This window comes from Pan troglodytes, chromosome 7 (genome assembly GCF_028858775.2).
Source record: "Pan troglodytes isolate AG18354 chromosome 7, NHGRI_mPanTro3-v2.0_pri, whole genome shotgun sequence".
NCBI lineage: Eukaryota > Metazoa > Chordata > Mammalia > Primates > Hominidae > Pan > Pan troglodytes.
Window position 1 is genome coordinate 155,315,170 of NC_072405.2, and position 23,036 is coordinate 155,338,205.

General features: G+C 50.0%; 1 protein-coding gene across 4 annotated transcripts in view; it reads right to left on the reverse strand.

Moving 5' to 3' along the window:
* Nucleotides 1–1,407: 1,407 nt before the first annotated feature.
* ZNF16 (zinc finger protein 16) overlaps nucleotides 1,408–23,036 on the reverse strand; it is a 28,048-nt gene continuing 6,419 nt past the window's right edge. For 2 of the 4 annotated variants that reach the window (XM_024344939.3, XM_024344940.3), the window contains exons 2-3: nucleotides 17,789–17,993; nucleotides 1,433–3,640 (exon numbers count right to left, since the gene is read on the reverse strand). In XM_024344939.3, coding sequence (XP_024200707.1) covers nucleotides 1,788–3,640; nucleotides 17,789–17,984 — 2,049 coding nt within the window. In that variant the 5' untranslated portion in view covers nucleotides 17,985–17,993 and the 3' untranslated portion in view covers nucleotides 1,433–1,787. 4 annotated transcript variants of the gene reach the window in all.

Genomic DNA, 23,036 nt, shown 5'->3' on the forward strand with positions numbered 1-23,036 from the left:
TCAGCTCTCTTAGTGTTTCTGTGAGATACTAATTTTTGGTTAATGTTAGTAATGCCTAGCAGAGATTGCCAAGGACTAGGTACAGTTAAAAATACTTTACACGGCCGGGCATGGCAGCTCACGCCTGTAATCCCAGCACTTTGCAAGGCTGAGGCGGGTGGATCACGAGGTCAAGAGATTGAGACCAGCCTGGCCAACATGGTGAAATCCTGTCTTTACTAAAAATACAAAAAGTAGTTGGGTATGGTGGTGGGCACCTGCAGTCCCAGCTACTTAGGAGGCTGAGGCAGGAGAATCACTCGAACCCGGGAGGTGGAGGTTGCAGTGAGCTGAGATGGCGCCATTGCACTCCAGCCTGGGTGACATAGCGAAACTCCATCTCAAAAAAAATAAAATAAAACACTTACACATACCATTTTATTCAGTCTTCACAAAACTCTTAACTGCAGTAAGAACTCAGTCAACACTTAGGTCTTGCGTCTCTCCAGAGGGCGTACTGTGTGTTGGGGAGTGGTAAAGAGGATGGATGCTCTGTGGCTGTGGGAAATCTGCAGCAATCACCCACCTGCACACGCCAACCACTCCACAGTACAGAATAGTCCCTTGGTCACAAAACACACTTTAACTCCTGCAAGAACTCTTGAGTCCCAAGAGGCAACTTAGGTCACAGGGAGCATCCTAAGGCAGGGTCAGCAAACTTTCCTATCAAGGACCAGAAGTAAATACTTTGGCTTTGTGCACCATATGGAATCTATCACAACTGCTCGATTCTGTGGTACAGAAGCTGCCACAGCTATCTGTAAACAAATGGGCATAGCTGTGTTCCAACAAAACTTTTATCTAAAACAGGTCAGGGCTAGGTTTTCCATGAAACTGTGTCCTGACACCGCCAGACCTGCTGGCCAGCAGGGAGGGGCCTCTCAGCATCTGGGCTTTCTCCTTGCTCAGGGAACAGGAGCACAGCTCTGAGAACTAAGGATGGGGGTAAGTGAGCTAGGCCCTCAAGGCAGGGCACTTACTAGGTGGAAAAAACAGCCTGGAAGCTCATGGGCATGAAAATGAGGTGCATGGAGAGAGCTTCCTCTGTGGCCCAGAAACTAGAAGCTGGAACAGCCATGTGGAACTGTGCAGCAGCCCAGAACAGGATATGGGGGCCTAAGTCACAGCAGACCAGTGAGAGGAGAAAGCTGACCTCAGATTGCAGATCTGTATAAGGAAAAGTAGGGTGGTGGGGGAGCCTTGGGTTCAAATTTTGGAACAGGAGGGACAAAGAAGGGCAGGGAATTGGTGGTGATGAGTAGGTACCACTTCTGGGGAAGATGACAGAGCAATTGGACCTGAAAAACTCTTGACTTACCTAAAATATCAATTACAGCCAGTGACAAAGAATTCACCCCACACAACTCATTACCAATCAAAAAAACTACTATGGTTATCTCAAACCAAATGTCACTTTACTTTTTTGGTAACTTTTGGTTATAATAATAAACTCTATTCATGAATATGCAGCCTCCATAATCTTCTCCCTTGTAACAAACGTGCAGTCCGTTCACAAGCTGTAAAAACAAGCCCAAACCCAAGACATCACAAGAGGCAAGAGCAGTGGCAGTGAGAAGGGAGCCTGTAAAGGATGTTTCAAAGGAGGGTCCCAGGCTATGTGGCCACTGGATGTAGGCAGTGAGCTGAGTCCAGGCTTTCGGTCTGGGAAGTGGCAGAGGCTGAGACAATGGCCACAGAGGAGCTGGAGAGGAAACTATGCTCAGTTTCACTCCTGCCAGCCCAACAGCCTATTCCCTGGTGTGAATCAACTGGTGTTTGATCAACTTTGATCGCTGGCTGAAGGCTTTCCCACAAGCAGCACAGTCGTAGGGCTTCACCCCAGTGTGAATCCTCTGGTGCTGGATGAGGACAGAACGCTGACTGAAGGCTTTCCCACACTCACTGCATTTGTAGGGGCGCTCGCCAGTGTGGATTATCTGATGCTGAATGAGGTGTGAGCTCTGGCTGAAGCCCTTACCACATTCAACACAGGTGTAGGGTTTTTCCCCAGTATGAACTTTCTGGTGGTGAATGAGATTTGAGCTTCGGTTGAAGGCTTTACCGCACTGGTTACATTCGTGGGGCTTCAGCCCATTATGAATCCTCTGATGCTGAATGAGGGTTGAGCTCTGGCTGAAGGTTTTTCCACATTCAGTACATTCATAGGGCTTCTCTCCAGTGTGGACTCGCTGGTGAAGGATGAGGTTGGAGCTGCGACCAAAGGTCTTCCCACACTCGTGGCAGGCGTAGGGCTTGTCGCCTGTGTGCACGCCCTGGTGCTGAATGAGGGCTGAGCTGTGGCTGAAGGCCTTCCCACAGACACTGCATCTGTACGGCTTCTCTCCCGTGTGGATGATCTGGTGCTTTCGGAGCACTGAGCTATAACTAAAGGCTTTTCCACATACATTACACACGTGAGGCTTTTCTCCAGTGTGAATTCGCCGATGCTGAATAAGGCTGGAGCTCTGACTAAACGCCTTCCCACAGTCACTGCACTTATAGGGCTTCTCTCCAGTGTGAACCCTGTGGTGCTTAATGAGGTTGGAGACCCGACTGAAGGGCTTGCCACAATCATTACACTCATAAGGCTTCTCTCCAGTGTGGACCCTCTGGTGCTTCCTCAGGTGTGCACTCTGGCTGAAGGCTTTCCCACACTCGCCACACTCAAAAGGCTTCTCTCCTGTGTGAGTCCTGTGGTGTTTGATGAGGTTTGAGCTTCGCCTGAAGGCCTTCCCACACTCACTGCACACATACGGTTTCTCCCCAGAATGGATCCTTTGATGTTGGATGAGGTTTGAGCTCCGCCTAAAAGCCTTCCCACATTCATTGCATTCATAGGGCTTCTCACTCATGTGAGACTTTTGGTGCTTTTTAAGGCTCGAGTTCTGGCTGAAGGCTTTTCCACATTCAGTACACGTATAAGGCCTCTCACTGCTGTGGTGACTCTGATGCCTAGAAAAGTCTGAGTGCCCTCGGAAGGCTTTCCCACATTCGCTGCACTGGTAGGCTTTCTCACTCATATGAGATCGATGACGGTTTTTAAGAACTGAGTTCTGGCTGAAGGTTTTCCCACAATCATCACACATAAAGGAAGCCTCCCCAGTGTGGACTATTTGACGCTGAATAAGGTCAGGATTTCCTCGGAAGGTTTTCCCACACTCATTACATATGAGTGGACTTTCAGCTGTGGGAACCCCCTCATGACCAGTTAGGTCCACACTGTGCTGGAAACTCTGGCCACCCATGTCATATGGATGTGGCCTCTCTTCTGTAGGGATTTCCTGACATGCCATCAGGTTTGGGCTCAGACTGAAGCGACTGTCAAAACCGTTACAGTCCAGATCTTTCTCCCCTAAGGGGCCCCTAAGGAGCCCCATGGCAGCTGGTGTGAAGTCCCCCTCCTGGGAGAGGGACTGTGGCAGCCTCCTGCCTTCGGGGACTCCCCAGTCTCTTTCTGATACATCATCACACAGATCTCCAAGCTTGGGTACCTGGAAAACATCACCAGCATAGTTTTCTGATATTTCTGCCTGTGATTCCAAATCTTCATGAATGTCTTCCTTGTGAAGAAACTCCTTGTCTTCAGTCCTGGTGTCACAATCTGAAACAATAAATAGAATATCACTTGGAAGGCAGTGCTGCAGCAGGAGCAGGAACATAGACAGTCACAGTTGCACCCACTAACTGTGGAGGAGGCAAGGGGAGCAGGGGACCCTCTGGGGTGGCAGTCCAGATCAGAGGGCATCAGGGAGGGGTGGGAGGAGCACTGGGTGACTAGGCTGCATGGGGCTGCAGATGAGTGAGAGCTCTTGATGACCACGGACCCACCCTCCCTGGGACTCCACATCTCAGCAAACGTTACTGAGGTCTACCTTCTGGCTCAGGCCAAAATCCTGGCTGTCCCTTGACTCCCCTCTTCCTCGACACCCACACCAAACCACTGGCAAGTCCTGTCAGCTCTACCTCAGAGTGCAGCCCAAATCCAGGTGCTTCTCACTTCTCCCACCCGTACCAGAAAAACGTCTCACACCACTCCTTACACTGTTACATATTTCACCCTTTTTTCTGTCCACACTGCCAGGTGTGAGCCTTACCAGCCTATCTCCAGTTCTGTCAGTGCATGCTGATGGCACTGAGCTTGGTCTTAGGAGTCACTAGTGTGGAGAGAGACCCCGTTGTACACAGAGAAGAAACCCAGCTGGCTCTCAGGGCCTGGTAAGTTGAGTTGCATGGAGGCATCATTCAACCACTCCTGTGCGGCAGGGACCTGTGTGGAATGTCAGATTCCATCCTGTTCAACAGAGGACCCTTTAGAGACTGCTGTGTCCTGTCAAAGCCACCTGTACCTCTGAAAACCCACAATTCTGACTGGTGTTTGCTGATGACTTCTGGCCTCGTAACAATGTGCGTCATCTTTCTGCAGACAGAAATGCACACAAAGCTCCGTGTCTGCCAGAAAAGACCTCGGCATCTCCCTCTCCCCTTTTCACACCTGCAGAACAAAGAAACCCTCATGTCCCTGTGTCCCTTACTCAAATGAAGATGTCACGAGTCTCTCATTCAAACTGACATCCCAGGCCACACTGCCACCTGGATGCTGAGCAGCCTCCCTGGCCCCCAACCTCCCCTCCTGCCCACAGCCTGGTGACATCGGACCTAGCACCGTCATGCACTCAAACATCCTCTCAGTGCCTCCTGGGCCCTCCTAGACCCCACCTCTACCTCTGCTCCTGCTATACTCTGAGCAGGGCAGATGTGTCCACCTTTGGGTCTGCCTTGCCCAGAGCACTCTCCACATGGCCCTCGTGCTACCCACTTCCCTTGCACAGGCCTTGCTGGAGAGCCCTTCCCTGATCATAAATGCCAGCACCCCACCTACTTTCCTCGCCCCCACCCTGGCTGTCACCCACAGCCTGGATCACTCCCTGAAACAGGACTGCATCCCCCAAAGTGGAAGACCTCTGGTCTAGCTGTAGTCGGTAGTGCTGAGTGGGTGTGAAGGATGCCCCTCCAATGCCCCTCCCACCTTGCGGCGTCCACTCTGCTCCCTCCCTGCCTCTCCCTGTCTGGGACTTCCAGAATCTGCCATAACAGCATTCCATTTCCACCTCCAGTCTGGAATTGTCTGTTCCCAAGGAGCTGTGGTGTCAACGAAGATCCAAACCGGCCCAGCTCTCACCACGACCCTCCTGGGACTTGCCCCTCTACCCACTGCACCCACGTGTCTCTTGGTGACACTTCATGTTGGGTCACAGGACACCTGTGGTGCAGACACATCGTGCTGTGCCACTTTCAGCCAGAACACTCTCTTGCAGCTCCCTGCTTCCTGGAGTCTGGGATCAGGCCTCTCCTCTCCCACAGAGCTGCCCTACGTGCCAGCACACAGATGTGGGTGCCTTTCTTTACCACCCTGCTGCCCTTTGGCAGGCCTGCTGTTATACACTCCACATGGGCTGCAGGGGATTCCCCAATGTCCCCCATGAGCTTCAGCTCTCCATGTCAGAAGCCCCAGCCCTGGCTCCAGAGGGTGTCTGGGAAATGTGGCATCTACATGCTGCTGGGCTCCCAGGAGCAATGAGGAATGGGGGCTGCTGGGACAGGTGAGGTCTGAACAGAAGTCTTCAGCCCTGACAGAGATGTCCTGGGACTCGCTGTCCCCCATCCTCCACCCCTGCCAAGACCCTGACTTGGGAGACCCTTGCCCTCTTCTGGCTGTGTGGAGAAGTGACCCAAGGAAGGATGAAGAAGGCTCTGGCAACAACACAGACAGGAGTCAGGAAGGTACTTCTGTGAAGGGTCAGAGAGGAGCTGTGTTAGGTGTTACGGCTGTATGATCTCTGCCATATGGTGTTCTTTGTTGTTTTTAAAACCCTTAAAAAACACCTCAAGACCATTCTTAGCTTGCAGGACATAAAAACCAGCCCACTAGCTGTATTTGGTGACCTCTGGCTGAGATGAGATGTCACTGGTGTGGATGAGGAGATGGCGACCATAAGGAACGGGTTGTCTAGTCCGAGCCACCGTTTAGATAGATCAAAGTCTTTTATTGAGACAGGAACTAAAGGTGAATTCTGTAGGTGAGAAGGGTGAGAGATCACTTTTTGGACTGATTAAATTCAATGTAATTCTTCTCTGTAATATAAGAATTGTGGGGAAAAAATGAGTTCCTCTACAGAAAGGAAATATAAAATAAAAAATTTTATTTTCCTTTAAGAAAAATTTTTTTTTTGGAGACAGAGTTTGGCTCTTATAGCCCAGGCTCGAGTGCAACGGTGCCATCTCAGCTCACCACAACCTCTGCCTCCTGGGTTCAAGTGATTCTCCTACCTCAGCCTCCCGAGTAGCTGGGATTACAAGGATGTGCCACCATGCCCTGCTAAATTTTGTTGTATTTTTAGTAGAGACAGGGTTTCTCTGTGTTGGTCAGGCTGGTCTCAAACTCCTGACCTCAGGTGATCTACCCGCCTCGGCCTCCCAGACTGCTGGGATTACAGGTGTGAGCCACCATGCCCGGCCAAAGAAAATCTTTTTAAAAAGTCAGTAAAATTTGGGCTTAAAGGTGAAGAAAAAGATTTGAAAGCAAATACAGTTGCTTACACTGTACTCTGACACCCAGTTGGAAAAAAGGACAAGGACTCTGAACCCTTCCAGAACAAAACACACCTTTTGTGAAGAGGAAACACATCTTTATGATTAAAGACTTTTACGATGAGTGACCTCCAGGTTTGTGGAACAGCTTGGATAATTACCCAAGTCATAAACCATGCTTGTGTGAATGCCACGTGTGGCTGTGACGCATCAGTGGCTGCACCACGACCTCCCTCAGAGCCTCGGCTGGGCTGTGTGTTGAACAAACCCCAGAGGCACCTCACACTCAGATGGGGTGCTCCTTACTTCTTCGTCTCCTACAGCAAGTTGTTTTCATTTGATTTAAAAATTTACTGAGGTGAAATTAACATAACATAAAATCATTCTAAAACAAACAGCGGCATTTAGTACATCTATAATGTTATGCAACCACCACCTCTATTTTCAAAACATTCCCATCACTCCAAAGTAAAACCTCTTACCCATTAAGCAGTTTATCCCCATCTTCCTCTCCCTCCAGGCCCTGGCAACCACTAATCTGTATTCTGTGTCTACGAATTTACCTATTCTGGATATTTTGTACAAATGGAATTATATAGTATGTGACCTTTTGCGTCTGGCTTCTTTCACTCGGCACATCTCAGAGGTTTATCCGCGTGTAGCAGGTACAGTGCTTCCTTTTCATGGCTAAATTATATTCATTTGTATGTAGACACCACAATTAATCATTCATCCATTGACAGACATCTGGGCTGTTTGTACCTTTTGGCTATCATGAATACTACTGCTGTGAACATGATACGCATGTACTTGTTTATGTGTCTTCAAGTATTCTGAGTATATATCTAGGAGTAGTACTATGTTCAAACTTTTGAGGAACCACCAAGTTGTTTTTCAGAGTAGTTATGCCATTTTACATTCCAGCCAGCGATGTATGAGGATACCAGTTTCTCCACATCCTCTTTTATCTTTTGGTTTTTTGATTATAGACATCCTAATGAATGTGAAATAGTAATCTCATTATGGTTTTGATCTGCATTTCTCTAATGACTAATGATGTTAAGCATCTTTTCTTTTGCTTGTTAGCCATTCATATGTTTTTTTTGGAGAAATGTTTATTCAAGTTCTTTGCCCTTTATTTATTTATTTATTTATTTATGAGACAGAGTCTTGCTTTGTCACCCAGGCTGGAGTGCAGTGGCATGATCTTGGCTCACTGCAACCTCCGCCTCCTGAGTAGCTGGGATTACAGGTGCATGTCACCACTCCCGGCTAAGTTTTGTATTTTTAGTAGAGACAGGGTTTCATCACGTTGGCCAGCATGGTCTTGAACTCCTGACCTCAAGTGATCCACCCGCCTTGGCCTCCCAAAGTTCTGGGATTGCAGTTGTGAGCCACCGTGCCCAGCCTTTGCCCATTTTTAAATTGGGTTGCTTGTGTTTTGTTGTTGAGAAGTAAGACTTCTTTATATATTCTACATACTACACCCTTATAAAAAATATGATTTGCAGATGTCCCCCCATTCTGCAGGATGCTTTTTTCACTTTCTTTCTCTCTCTCTTTTTTTTTTTTCTGAGACAGAGTCTTGCTCTGTCACCCAGGCTGGAGTACACTGGTGCGATCTTGGCTCACTGCAACCTCTGCCTCCTGGGTTCAAGCAAAAGCCTCCAGAGTAGCCGGAACTACGGGCACACGCCACCATGCCCAGCTAATTTTTGTAGTTTTAGTAGAGATGGGGTTTCACCATATTGGCCAGGCTGGTCTGAAACTCCTGACATCAGGTGATCTGCCTGCCTTGGCCTCCCAAAATGCTGGGATAACAGGCTGAGCCACCACACCTGGCTTCTTTTCACTTTCTTGATAATATATTTTGATATTCAAGTTTTAAATTTTGATGAAGTCCAATTTATTAATTTTTTTCTTTTGTTGCTCATGCTTTGGTGCCATATCTAGGAATCCACTGCCAAATCCAAGATTGGGAAGATTTACCCCTACACTTTCTTCTAAGAATTTTAGAGTTGTTAGCTCTTATATTTAGCTTGTTGATCTATTTGGAGTTAATTTTTGTATATGGCATAAGGTAGGGGTTCACCTTCACTCATTTTTTGGGACAGGGTCTTGCTTTGCTGTTCAAGCTGGAGTGCAGTGGTGATCACAGCTGACTGTAGCCTTGAGCTGTTGGGCTCAAGTGATCCTCCTGCCTCAGCACCCCTGGAGTAGGCACCAACACACCTGGCTATTTTTTTTTTTTTTTGTATTTTTTTGTAGAGACAGAGTCTTGCTATGTTGCCCATGCTGGTCTCAAACTCCTGGCCTCAAGCGATCCTCTCACCTTGGACTCCCAAAGTGCTGGGATTACAGGCATGAGCCACCACATCCGGCCCCAACTTCATTCTTTTACATTTGGATATCTACTTGTCCCAGCACCATTTGCAGAAGGGCTATCTTTTCTCATTGATTGAAAGGACTTGGTACCCTTGTTGAAAATCCACCTGCCACATATGTATGCATTTATTTCTGGACTCTCAATCTGATTCCACTAGTCTGTATGTCTTTGTGCCAGTACCACATTGTTTTGATTACTGCAGCTTTGTAGCAAGTTTTGAAAGTGGAAAGTCTAAGTCCTCTGACGTTATTTTTCATGATTGTTTTGGCTACCCAGGGCTCTTTGTAACTTCATATGAATTTGAGGATTGTCTTTTGTTTCTGCAAAAAATGGCCATTGTAATTTTGATAGGAATGGCGTTGAATCTGTAGAACACTGTAGGTAGTTTTGATGATTAATATTGTCTTCCAATTCATGAACACATGATGCCTTCTATTTATTTGTGATTTCTTTAATTCCTTTCCACAATATTTTGCAGTTTTCAGTGAACAAGTCTTAAATCTCCTTGGTCAAATTTAGTCCTAGGTTTTAATTTTTCCTATTGATGCTATTGTATATGGAATTCCTTCCTTAATTTCCTTTTCACACTGTTCATGGCTGGTATACAGAAACAACTGACTTTGTGTGTTGATCAGTTGCTGCAACTTTGCTGGGTTTGTTTATTACCTCTAGTAGCTTTTTTGTGGATTCTCTGGGATTTCATATATACGGAGTCACATCTTATGGAAAAAGAATTTTACTTCATTTCCCAACTGGATGTCTTTTATTTCTTTTTCTTGACTAACTGCTCTGGTTAGAACTTGCAATACAAGGCTGCAGAGTGGCACGTTTGTCTTGTTGCTGACCTTAGGGGAAAAGTTTTGTTCTTCACGACTGTGTATGATGTCAGCTTGACTGTGTATGATGTCAGCTTGACTGTGTATGATGTCAGCTTGACTGTGTATGATGTCAGCTTGACTGTGTATGATGTCAGCTTGACTGTGTATGATGTCAGCTTGACTGTGTATGATGTCAGCTTGACTATGATGTCAGCTTGACTGTGTATGATGTCAGCTTGACTGTGTATGATGTCAGCTTGACTGTGTATGATGTCAGCTTGACTGTGTATGATGTCAGCTTGACTGTGTATGATGTCAGCTTGACTGTGTATGATGTCAGCTTGACTGTGTATGATGTCAGCTTGACTGTGTATGATGTCAGCTTGACTGTGTATGATGTCAGCTTGACTGTGTATGATGTCAGCTTGAGGGTTTCACAAATGCCCTTTATCATGTTCAGGAGGTCCCCTTCTATGACAAGTTTTATGAATGCTTTTTTTTTTAACTGTGGAAGTGTTAGATTTTGTCAAATGTTTTATTTGCATAAATTGAGATGATCATAGTTTTTCTCCTTCATTCTATTAATGTGATGAATTACAACACTAGGTTTTCTTATGTCGAACCACCCTTATATCCTGGGTTAAATCCCACTTGGTCATATGCTATTGGATTCAGTTTTCTATTTCTTTGTTGGGAGTTTTATATCTCTAGCCATAAAGGATATTGGTTTGTAATTTTCTTTTCTTGTCTTCAAGCCATATCTTTATCTGGCTTTGGAATCAGTGTAATGTTGACCTTGTAGAATTAGGAAGTGTTCTCTCCTCCTTTGCAAGAGTTTGCGAAGGTTTGGTATTAATTCATTAAATTCACCTTTAAATCCATTGTGGGCCAGGCGTGGTTGCTCAGTCTGTAATCCTAGCACTCTGGGAGGCCGAGGCGGGTGGATTGCCTGAGCTCAGGAGTTTGAGACCAGCCTGGGGAACACGGTCTCTACTAAAAATACAAAAAATTAGCTGGGCATAGTGGCACGTGCCTGTAGTCCCAGCTACTCAGGAGGCTGAGACAGGAGAATTGCTTGAACCCAGGTGGCAGAGGTCACAGTGAACTGAGATTGTGCCACTGCACTCCAGCCTGAGGAACAGAGTGAGACTCCGTCTCAAAAAAAAAAAAAAAGCCATTGTGGTCCTGGACTTTATTTTATTGGGAGTTTTTATTACTAACTCAATCTCTGTTAGAGGTCTGTTCTGATTTTCTACCTATGCTTGAGTCAGTTTTAGGAATTTGTGTGTTTCTATTGATTTGTCCCTTTCATCTGGGTTATCTAATTTGTTGGTGTACAATTAGTCACAATATTTTTTATTTTTGTAAATAAAAATAAAAAGTCACTAGTAATGTTCCCACTTCCACTTCTGATTTTAGTTATTTGTGTCTTTTTATTTAATCAATCTAAGTAAAGGTTTATCAACTTTATCTTTTCACAAAAGCAACGTTTGATTTTGTTGATTCTATTTTCTACTCTATTTCATTTAACACTGTTCTAATCCTTCTTTTTTCTTCCTGCTGCTAGCTTTGGATTTTATTTGCTCTTCTTTTATAGTCCTTTAAAAGATTTATACTTTTAAATCTGACTTATATTTTTCTTTCCTTTTTTTTTTTTTTTTTTGAGACAGGGTCTCTCTCTCATTGCTCAGGCTGGAATGCAGTGGCATGATCTCAGCTCACTGCAGCCTCAACTTCCTAAGCTTAGGTGATCTTCCTACCTCAGCCTCCCAAGTAACTAGGACTACAAGCACAAGCAACCACGCCCAGCTAATTTTCTGTATTCTTAGTAGAGACGGGGTCTCAACCATGTTCCCCAGGCTGGTCTCGAACTTCTGGGCTTAAGCGATCCACCCACCTCAGCCTCCCAATCACACCTGGCCTCTCTCTTCCTTTTCAACAAGGGTGTTTGCTGCTATAAATTTCCCTTTTGACATTGCCCTCACTGCATCCCATAAGTTTTGGTATGTTGTGTTTTCATTCATCTGCAGGTATTGTCTAACTGTCTGATTTCATCTTTGATCCATTGGTTGTTTTATTTCTATACATTTGTAAACTTTCCAGTTTCCCCGCTGTTGCTGGTCAGAGAAGACACTTTGTGTAATTCCAATCTTTTTAAATTTATTGAGACTTGTTTTGTGGTCTAACATATGGTTTGTGTTACATGTACACTTGAGAAGAATGTATATCTTCTTTCTGAATGGAGTATTTTATATACTTCTGTCTTAGCCCATTTGGGCTACTGTAACAAGATACATTAGACTGGGTAATTTATAAACAACAGAAATTTATTGCTCACAGTTCTGGAGGCTGGGAAGTTCAAGATCAAGGCGCCAGTGGATTCACTGCCTGATGAGAGCTGGTTCCTCCTAGGTATTGCCTTCTATGTGTATTCACATGGTAGAAGGGCAAGAAAAGAAGCTAACAAGCTCCCTCAGGCCTCTTATAAGGAGATAATGCCATTCACAGGGCTCTGCTCTCATGACCCAGTCACCTCCCAAAGGCCCCACCTCTTAATAACAACACACTGCAGATTAGATTTCAAGATGTGAATGGAGAGGGGAGGGGTTGGGGGAGGGGCACGTTTAGATCACAGTGATGTCCATTAGGTCTAGTCGGTTTATAACGCTATTCAAATCCCGTTTCCTTAATGATCTTCTGTCTAGATGTTCTATCCACTTTTCAAAGTGGAGTACTGAAGTCTCTATGACTATAGAGCTATTTCTCCCTTCCAATCTGTCTATGTCTGTTTCAGACAGTTTGGAGCTCTTTTTTTTGATGTGCATCTGCTTATAATTGCCATATCTTCTTGATGACTCTGCCCTTTTATAAATACATACTGTCCTTATTTGTCATCTATTTTGTCTAATATTGGTATAGTCACCCCAACTCTCTTTTGGTTATTCTCTGCATGGAATATTTTTCCACCTTTCACTTTAAACTTATTGTGTCTTTGAATCTAAAGCCTCTTGTGGCATATAGTTGGACCATGCTTTCTTACACATTCTGTCAATATTTGCCTTTTGACTGGAGACTTCACATGTAATTACTGAAAAGGAAGGACTTCTGCCATTTTATTTATTTTTGATAAATCTTTTACCTTTTTGTTCCTCAGTTCCTCTACTGCTGTATTCTTATGTATTACCTTTTTTGTAGTGTACCATTTTAATTCTTGCCTTACTTCTTGTGTCCATTTTTTTTTTTTTGAGACAGTCTCGCTGTCACCCAGGCTGGAGTGCAGTGGCATGGTCTCAGCTTACTGCAACCTCTGCCTCCCAGGTTCAAGGGATTCTCCTGCCTCAGCCTCCCAAGTAGCTGGGACTACAGGTGGGTGCCATCGTGCCCGGCTAATTTTTTGTATTTTTAGTAGAGATGGGGTTTCACTGTGTTAGCCAGGATGGTCTCAATCTCCTGACCTCATGATCTGCCCACCTCAGCCCCCAAAGTGCTGGGATTACAGGCGTGAGCCACCGCGCCTGGCCTCTTGTGTCCATTTTTAAGATTTTTTTTTTTTTTTTTGAGACGGAGTCTCGCTCTGTCTCCCAGGCTGGAGTGCAGTGGCGCGATCTTGGCTCATTGCAAGCTCCGTCTCCTGGGTTCACGCCATTCTCCTGCCTCAGCCTCCCAAGTAGCTGGGACTACAGGTGCCCACTACCATGCCTGGCTAATTTTTTTGTATTTTTAGTAGAGACGGGGTTTCACTGTGTTAGCCAGGATGGTCTCGATCTCCTGACCTTGTGATCTGCCCGCCTCAGCCTCCCAAAGTGCTGGGATTACAGGCGTGAGCCACCATGCCTGGCCCATTTTTAAGATTTTTTTTTGAGGTGGAGTTTTGCTCTGTCACCCAGGCTGGAATGCAGTGGCACAATCTCATGCCTCTGCCTGAGTTCAACCTCTGCCTCCTGGGTTCAAGCAATTCTCCTGCTTCAGCCTCCTGAGTAGCTGGGATTACAGGTGCCCACCACCATGCCCAGCTAATTTTTGTATTTTTAGTAGAGACAGGGTTTCACCATGTTGGCCAGGCTGGTCTCGAACTCCTGACCTCAGGTGATCTGCCTGCCTTGGCCTCCCAAAGTGCTGCGATTACAGGTGTGAGCCACTGCGTCAAGCCCATTTTTAAGATATTTTCTTACTGATTACCATGATGATTGCAATGAACGTTCTAACATCCTAAAACAACTGATACCAGTTTAGTCTCAGTAACACAAAATCTCTGCTTCTCTACAGATGTTACCCCCCTTATGTTGTTGTCATCACAGATTACATCTTTATACATAGTGGGGTAAAAAACATAGACTTATAATGCAGACCTTTTATGCATTTGTTCTTTAGATCACTTAGGAAATATGTAATGGCAAAAACCACAATTAATTTTGCACCAACTTAATACAAAGTGTACTTAGAAACCAAAATATAGGGATACTAACTTTTATGCTTACCTGTGTAGTTACTTTTACTGGAGGTCTTTATTTTTGTATGGCTTTGAGTCCCCGTCTAGTGTTCTTTCATTTCAACCTTTAGGACTCCCTTTAAAAGCATTCCTTGTGGGACAGTCTCTTTGTAACAAGCTTCCTCAGCTTTTATCTACCTGGATATGTTTTAATTTCTCCTTCATTTTGAAGAATAATTTTGCCAGATAACAGAATTCTTAGTTGACAGGTTTTTTTCCCCCTCTTAGCAGTTTAACTAACCCGTCCCACTGCCTTCTGACCTCCATGGGTTCTGATGAAAAACTGGCTAGAAATCTTACCCAGAACCCCTTGTTCAGGGATAGGTCTCCTCTCTTGCTGCTTTCAAGATTCCTTGTATTTCAACAGTTTGATTAGAAAGAGACCTGGTGTGGATCTCTTTAAATAGACTCTACTCAGTTTGTTGAACTGCTTGTGTGTGTAGACATGTCTTTCATCACATTGGGGATACTCTCAGCCATTATTTCTTCAAATATTTTTTCCATCCCCTTCTCTACTCTTTTCCTTCTTGAACATCCCTACTATGCATGTTGGTCTACTTGATGGTGTCTCATGGTCCATTAAGTTCACTTTTCTTTTTTCTTTTTTTTTTGAGACAGAGTCTCACTCCATCACCCAGGCTGGAGTACAGTGGCACGATTTCGGCTCAATGCAACCTCCGCCTCCTGGGTTCAAGCGATTCTCCTGCCTCAGCCTCCAGAGTAGCTGGGACTACAGGCATGCATCACCACGCCTAGCTGATTTTTGTAGTTTTAGGAGAGACAGGGTTTCACCACGTTGGCCAAGATGCTCTCGATCTCCTGACCTCAAGTGATCTGCTTGCCTCAGCCTCCCAAAGTGCTGGGATGACAGGCGTGAGCCACCGTGGTGCTGGGTTACAGGCGTGAGCCACCACGCCCAGCCATTAAGTTCACTTTTCTTAGATCTTTTTTCTCCTCAGACTGAATGATTCCAATTATCCTATCTTCAAGTTTCCCGATTTTTCTGCCTGCTCAAATCTACTGCTGAAACCCTCTAGCAAAATTTCCACTTCATTTTTTAGTTCCAGACTTTCTATGTTTCTTTTACAATTTGTATTTCTTATTGATATTTTCATTTTGTTCGCACATCATTTTCCTGGTTCTTTTACTTCTCTATGGTTTTTTTTTTCTTTTTTTTTTTCTTGAGACGGAGTCTCACTCTGTCACCCACGCTGGAGTGCAGTGGTGTGATCTCAGCTCACTGCAAGCTCTGCCTCCTGGGTTCATGCCATTCTCCTGCCTCAGTCTTCAGAGTAGCTGGGACTACAGGTGCCCGCCACCATGCCCAGCTAATTTATTTGTATTTTTAGTAGAGATGGGGTTTCACCATGTTAGCCAGGATGGTCTTGATCTCCTGACCTCGTGATCCGCCTGCCTCAGCCTCCCAAAGTGCTGGGATGACAGGCATGAGCCACCGTGGTGCTGGGATGACAGGCGTGAGCCACCGTGGTGCTGGGATGACAGGCGTGAGCCACCGTGGTGCTGGGTTACAGGCGTGAGCCACCGTGGTGCTGGGATGACAGGTGTGAGCCACCGTGGTGCTGGGATGACAGGTGTGAGCCACCGTGGTGCTGGGATGACAGGCGTGAGCCACCGTGGTGCTGGGTTACAGGCGTGAGCCACCGTGGTGCTGGGATGACAGGCGTGAGCCACCGTGGTGCTGGGATGACAGGCGTGAGCCACCGTGGTGCTGGGATGACAGGCGTGAGCCACCGTGGTGCTGGGATGACAGGTGTGAGCCACCGTGGTGCTGGGATGACAGGTGTGAGCCACCGTGGTGCTGGGTTACAGGCGTGAGCCACCGTGGTGCTGGGATGACAGGTGTGAGCCACCGTGGTGCTGGGTTACAGGCGTGAGCCACCGTGGTGCTGGGATGACAGGTGTGAGCCACCGTGGTGCTGGGTTACAGGTGTGAGCCACCATGCCCAGCCTAGTTCTCTATGGTTTCTTTCACCTCTCTGAGCATATCTGAGGCAGTTGATTTGAAGTTTTTGTCTACTTAAGTCCAATGTCTGTGCTTTCTCCAGGACACTTTCTGTCAGTTTACTTTTTTCCTTTGAATGGGACATATTTTTTTGCTTCGTTATATGCTTCATGATTTTTGCTTTGTTAAAAACTGCACAACTGAATATTAAAACGTGGTATCCCCCCACCAGGCTTTGCTGTTTTTGATTGTTGAAGACTAGAGTCACATGTTCATTTAGTGACTTTTCCAAACTATTTTTGCAAAGACTATTGTTTGTCGAGTACAGTCACTGAAGTCTTTTTCTTTAGCTTGTGTTCAACTAGTGTTTCGACAGAGATTTTATCAAGAGAAAAACCAAAACAAAACACTTCTCCCAGTCTTTGTGGATTGACTCTGTGTTGGGGTACTTTTTAAACACTGTTTACAACTCTTTCTGAGTTGACTGCCTTCACTGAGCCTAGAGATTAGACAAAGTTCTTGAGAAAGCTTATGGTCTTAACAGGTCTTTTCTGAGCACACACCCAGTCCTGGGCATGCATGTGACTTCCTGGATTCCCCAAAATATATAGGTGCTTTTTTTTTTTTTTCAAATTTATTTATTATTTTCTGAGACAGAGCCTCACTCCAGTTGCCCAGGCTAGAGTGCAGTGGCATGATCTTAGCTCACTGCAACCCCTGCCTACCAGGTTCAAGCAATTCTTGTGCTTCACCCTTCCAAGTAGCTGGGATTACAGGTATGTGCCACCACACCTGGCTAATTTTTGTACTTTTAGTAGAGACAGGGTTTTACCATGTTAGCCATGCTTGTCTCGAACTCCTGGCCTCAAGCAATCCACCCACCTCGGCCTCCCAAAGTGCTGGGATTACAGGCGAGAGTCATCACACCCAGCCTTTCTTAATTTTTTAGTAGAGATAGGGTCTTGCCACGTTATACTGGCTGGTCCTGAACTCCTGGCCTCATACAATCCTCCTGCCTTGGCCTCTCAAAGTGCTCAGATTATAGGTATGAGCCACCACACCCGGGCCAAGGGTGCTTTTGAATGCCTTTATTTCCCCACAAGAAACTCCTCAGCTTTTCTTCCTAGGCTTTAGATGGCCAACTGTATGGGTAACCACAGTACAAAGCCCTGGACCAGAGTAGAGTCCTGAGGGGAGAGGGCTGCCACCAGCCTGTTTGTTGAATTGGGAAGGGGTCAGGAGTATAGGGCAAATCAAAGGACGCTGGTGGCCATCATGTCATACCTCTTTGTGTCAAGTGGGGAAATCACAGTTCTGCTCAAGGTGCCAGGGGCCAGGCTAGGTTAACTTCCTTGCTGACATCCAGCCTTGGCTCCTTGAGTCAGAGTACCCCCTCACCCTCCCCACCTGTGATGACACAGATGCCTCCTAGGGGTAAGCACTGGGTTCCATGGACATCACTTCCCCAGAATAAGGGCACCAGCGGAGAACTGTTCTTAAAGTACCTGGCTGCTGATAGTGAGGGCAGATGGCTTCCAGCTCAGTATCACTACAGCAGGGGGTACCACAGGCTGCAGATCCAGGGTGGGTCACAGCAGGAGCATCACTCACACGGGCCTGGGCTGCAGGGGTCCAAGGGGATGGTCCTGGAGCTGAGAGCTCCATCTCTGCCTCCTCACGGCGAGTTCTGAGGCTGGGCATGACAAGGACCTGAAAACCGGCAAGAACACAGGTGAGTCTACAGACAGGCTAGCTCTAGGGATTCATCCTCCCATCAGGCCGGGGTCTCTTCCTCCACCCCTGCAGCCCAAGACCTGAAGAGGGCCTGGTGCTGCCAGGTCTCAGGGGCTGATGCTATGTTCCCTGATCTTGGACCTAAAAAGAGGGAGTCAGCCATGGAGACACAGACTCAAAAGCCAGGGCTACAGGTACAAAGGGGCAAGATGCTGACCCTAAGGTAAAGTGGGTCATGGTGCCCAGACCTGCCATGATAGGAAGGCAGCCCCCACAGGGTCTGTATCCTGCTGTGGGGCCTGTGTACTGCTGTTGGGCCTGTGTCCTGCAGTGGGCCTGTACCGTGCTGTGGGTCTGTATCCTGCTGTTGGGTCTGTATCCTGCTGTTGGGCCTGTGTCCTGCTGTGGGCCTGTGTCCTGCTGTGGGGCTGTGTCCTGCTGTGGGCCTGTGTCCTGCTGTTGGGCCTGTGTCCTGCTGTGGGCCTGTGTCCTGCTGTGGGGCTGTGTCCTGCTGTGGGCCTGTGTCCTGCTGTTGGGCCTGTGTCCTGCTGTGGGCCTGTACCCTACTGTACGCTGCTGTGGGCCTGTACCCTGCTGCGGGCCTGTATCCTGCTGTGGGGCTGTGTCCTGCTGTGGGCCTGTACCCTGCTGTGGGCCTGTGTCCTGCTGCGGGGCTGTGTCCTGCTGTGGGCCTGTATCCTGCTGTGGGGCTGTGTCCTGCTGTGGGCCTGTATCCTGCTGTTGGGCCTGTGTCCTGCTGTTGGGCCTGTGTCCTGCTGTGGGGCTGTGTCCTGCTGTGGGCCTGTATCCTGCTGTGGGCCTGTACCCTACTGTACCCTGCTGTGGGCCTGTGTCCTGCTGTGGGCCTATGTCCTGCTGTTGGGCCTGTGTCCTGCTGTGGGCCTGTATCCTGCTGTTGGGCCTGTGTCCTGCTGTGGGCCTGTGTCCTGCTGTTGGGCCTGTGTCCTGCTGTGGGCCTGTACCCTACTGTACCCTGCTGTGGGCCTGTGTCCTGCTGTGGGCCTGTGTCCTGCTGTGGGCCTATGTCCTGCTGTTGGGCCTGTGTCCTGCTGTGGGCCTGTATCCTGCTGTTGGGCCTGTGTCCTGCTGTGGGCCTGTGTCCTGCTGTTGGGCCTGTGTCCTGCTGTGGGCCTGTGTCCTGCTGTTGGGCCTGTGTCCTGCTGTGGGCCTGTGTCCTGCTGTTGGGCCTGTGTCCTGCTGTTGGGCCTGTGTCCTGCTGTGGGCCTGTATCCTGCTGTGGGCCTGTGTCCTGCTGTGGGCCTGTACCGTGCTGTACGCTGCTGTTGGGCCTGTGTCCTGCTGTGGGCCTGTGTCCTGCTGTTGGGCCTGTGTCCTGCTGTGGGCCTGTGTCCTGCTGTGGGGCTGTGTCCTGCTGTGGGCCTGTATCCTGCTGTTGGGCCTGTGTCCTGCTGTTGGGCCTGTGTCCTGCTGTGGGCCTGTACCCTACTGTACCCTGCTGTGGGCCTGTACCGTGCTGTGGGTCTGTGTCCTGCTGTTGGGTCTGTGTCCTGCTGTTGGGTCTGTGACCTGCTGTTGGGTCTGTGTCCTGCTGTGGGCCTGTGTCCTGCTGTTGGGCCTGTGTCCTGCTGTTGGGCCTGTGTCCTGCTGTTGGGTCTGCGTCCTGCTGTTGGGCCTGCGTCCTGCTGTTGGGCCTGCGTCCTGCTGTTGGGTCTGCGTCCTGCTGTTGGGCCTGCGTCCTGCTGTTGGGCCTGCGTCCTGCCGTGGGCCTGCGTCCTGCCGTGGGCCTGCGTCCTGCCGTGGGCCTGCGTCCTGCTGTTGGGCCTGCGTCCTGCTGTGGGCCTGCGTCCTGCTGTGGGCCTGCGTCCTGCTGTGGGCCTGCGTCCTGCTGTTGGGCCTGCGTCCTGCTGTTGGGCCTGCATCCTGCTGTGGGGCTGTGTCCTGCTGTGGGGCTGTATCCTGCTGTTGGGCCTGTGTCCTGCTGTTGGGCCTGTGTCCTGCTGTTGGGCCTGTGTCCTGCTGTGGGCCTGTGTCCTGCTGTTGGGCCTGTATCCTGCTGTTGGGCCTGTGTCCTGCTGTTGGGCCTGTGTCCTGCTGTGGGGCTGTGTCCTGCTGTGGGCCTGTGTCCTGCTGTTGGGCCTGTGTCCTGCTGTTGGGCCTGTGTCCTGCTGTGGGGCTGTGTCCTGCTGTGGGCCTGTACCCTGCTGTGGGGCTGTGTCCTGCTGTGGGCCTGTGTCCTGCTGTTGGGCCTGTGTCCTGCTGTTGGGCCTGTGTCCTGCTGTGGGGCTGTGTCCTGCTGTGGGCCTGTGTCCTGCTGTTGGGCCTGTGTCCTGCTGTGGGGCTGTGTCCTGCTGTGGGCCTGTACCCTGCTGTGGGGCTGTGTCCTGCTGTGGGCCTGTATCCTGCTGTTGGGTCTGTGTCCTGCTGTAGGGTCTGTGTCCTGCTGTGGGCCTGTACCCTGCTGTGGGCCTGTGTCCTGCTGTTGGGCCTGTATACTGCTGTTGGGCCTGTGTCCTGCTGTGGGGCTGTGTCCTGCTGTGGGCCTGTGTCCTGCTGTTGGGCCTGTATCCTGCTGTTGGGCCTGTGTCCTGCTGTGGGGCTGTGTCCTGCTGTGGGCCTGTATCCTGCTGTTGGGTCTGTGTCCTGCTGTGGGGCCTGTGTACTGCTGTTGGGCCTGTACCGTGCTGTGAGCCTGTACCGTGCTGTGAGCCTGTGTCCTGCTGTGGGGCTGTGTCCTGCTGTGGGGCTGTGTCCTGCTGTTGGGCCTGTGTCCTGCTGTTGGGCCTGTGTCCTGCTGTGGGGCTGTGTCCTGCTGTGCGGCTGTGTCCTGCTGTGGGGCTGTGTCCTGCTGTGGGCCTGTGTCCTGCTGTGGGGCTGTGTCCTGCTGTTGGGCCTGTGTCCTGCTGTGGGGCCTGTGTCCTGCTGTGGGGCCTGTACCCTGTTGCGGGCCTGTATCCTGCTGTTGGGCCTGTGTCCTGCTGTTGGGCCTGTGTCCTGCTGTGGGGCTGTGTCCTGCTGTGGGCCTGTATCCTGCTGTTGGGTATGTGTCCTGCCGTGGGCCTGTGTCCTGCCGTGGGGCTGTGTCCTGCCGTTGGGCCTGTGTCCTGCCGTTGGGCCTGTGTCCTGCCGGTGGGGCTGTGTCCTGCTGTGGGCCTGTGTCCTGCTGTTGGGCCTGTGTCCTGCTGTTGGGCCTGTGTCCTGCTGTTGGGCCTGTGTCCTGCTGTGGGCCTGTGTCCTGCTGTGGGGCTGTGTCCTGCTGTGGGGCTGTGTCCTGCTGTGGGCCTGTATCCTGCTGTTGGGCCTGTGTCCTGCTGTTGGGCCTGTGTCCTGCTGTGGGGCTGTGTCCTGCTGTGGGCCTGTATCCTGCTGTTGGGCCTGTGTCCTGCTGTTGGGCCTGTGTCCTGCTGTGGGCCTGTATCCTGCTGTGGGGCCTGTACCGTGCTGTACGCTGCTGTGGGCCTGTACCCTGCTGTGGGCCTGTATCCTGCTGTGGGCCTGTGTTCTGCTGTGGGGCCTGTGTCCTGCTGTGGGGCCTGTGTCCTGCTGTTGGGCCTGTGTCCTGCTGTGGGCCTGTATCCTGCTGTGGGGCCTGTACCGTGCTGTACGCTGCTGTGGGCCTGTACCCTGCTGTGGGCCTGTATCCTGCTGTGGGCCTGTGTCCTGCTGTGGGGCCTTTGTCCTGCTGTGGGGCCTGTGTCCTGCTGTGGGCCTGTATCCTGCTGTGGGGCCTGTACCGTGCTGTACGCTGCTGTGGGCCTGTACCCTGCTGTGGGGCCTGTGTCGTGCTGTTGGGCCTGTGTCCTGCTGTTGGGCCTGTGTCCTGCTGTGGGGCTGTGTCCTGCTGTGGGCCTGTGTCCTGCTGTGGGCCTGTGTCCTGCTGTTGGGCCTGTGTCCTGCTGTGGGCCTGTGTCCTGCTGTTGGGCCTGTGTCCTGCTGTTGGGCCTGTGTCCTGCTGTGGGGCTGTGTCCTGCTGTGGGCCTGTATCCTGCTGTTGGGCCTGTGTCCTGCTGTTGGGCCTGTGTCCTGCTGTGGGCCTGTACCCCACTGTACCCTGCTGTGGGCCTGTGTCCTGCTGTGGGCCTATGTCCTGCTGTTGGGCCTGTGTCCTGCTGTGGGCCTATGTCCTGCTGTGGGGCCTGTGTCCTGCTGTTGGGCCTGTGTCCTGCTGTGGGCCTGTACCCTACTGTACCCTGCTGTGGGCCTGTGTCCTCCTGTGGGCCTATGTCCTGCTGTGGGGCTTGTGTCCTGCTGTTGGGCTTGTGTCCTGCTGTGGGCCTGTGTCCTGCTGTTGGGCCTGTGTCCTGCTGTGGGCCTGTGTCCTGCTGTTGGGCCTGTGTCCTGCTGTGGGCCTGTTTCCTGCTTATGGGCCTGTGTCCTGCTGTGGGCCTGTGTCCTGCTGTGGGGCTGTGTCCTGGTGTTGGGCCTGTGTCCTGCTGTGGGCCTGTGTCCTGCTGTGGGCCTGTGTCCTGCTGTTGGGCCTGTGTCCTGCTGTGGACCTGTGTCCTGCTGTTGGGCCTGTGTCCTGCTGTGGGCCTGTGTCCTGCTGTGGGGCTGTGTCCTGCTGTGGGCCTGTATCCTGCTCTTGGGCCTGTGTCCTGCTGTTGGGCCTGTGTCCTGCTGTGGGGCTGTGTCCTGCTGTGGGCCTGTATCCTGCTGTTGGGTCTGTGTCCTGCTGTGGGGCCTGTGTACTGCTGTTGGGCCTGTGTCCTGCTGTGGGCCTGTACCGTGCTGTGAGCCTGTGTCCTGCTGTTGGGCCTGTGTCCTGCTGTCGGGCTGTGTCCTGCTGTGGGCCTGCGTCCTGCTGTTGGGTCTGTGTCCTGCTGTGGGGCCTGTGTACTGCTGTTGGGCCTGTGTCCTGCTGTTGGGCCTGTGTCCTACTGTGGGCCTGTACCGTGCTGTGGGTCTGTGTCCTGCTGTGGGGCTGTGCCCTGCTGTGGGGCTGTGCCCTGCTGTTGGGCCTGTACCCTGCTGTGGGCCTGTACCCTACTGTACCCTGCTGTGGGCCTGTGTCCTGCTGTGGGGCTGTGTCCTGCTGTGGGC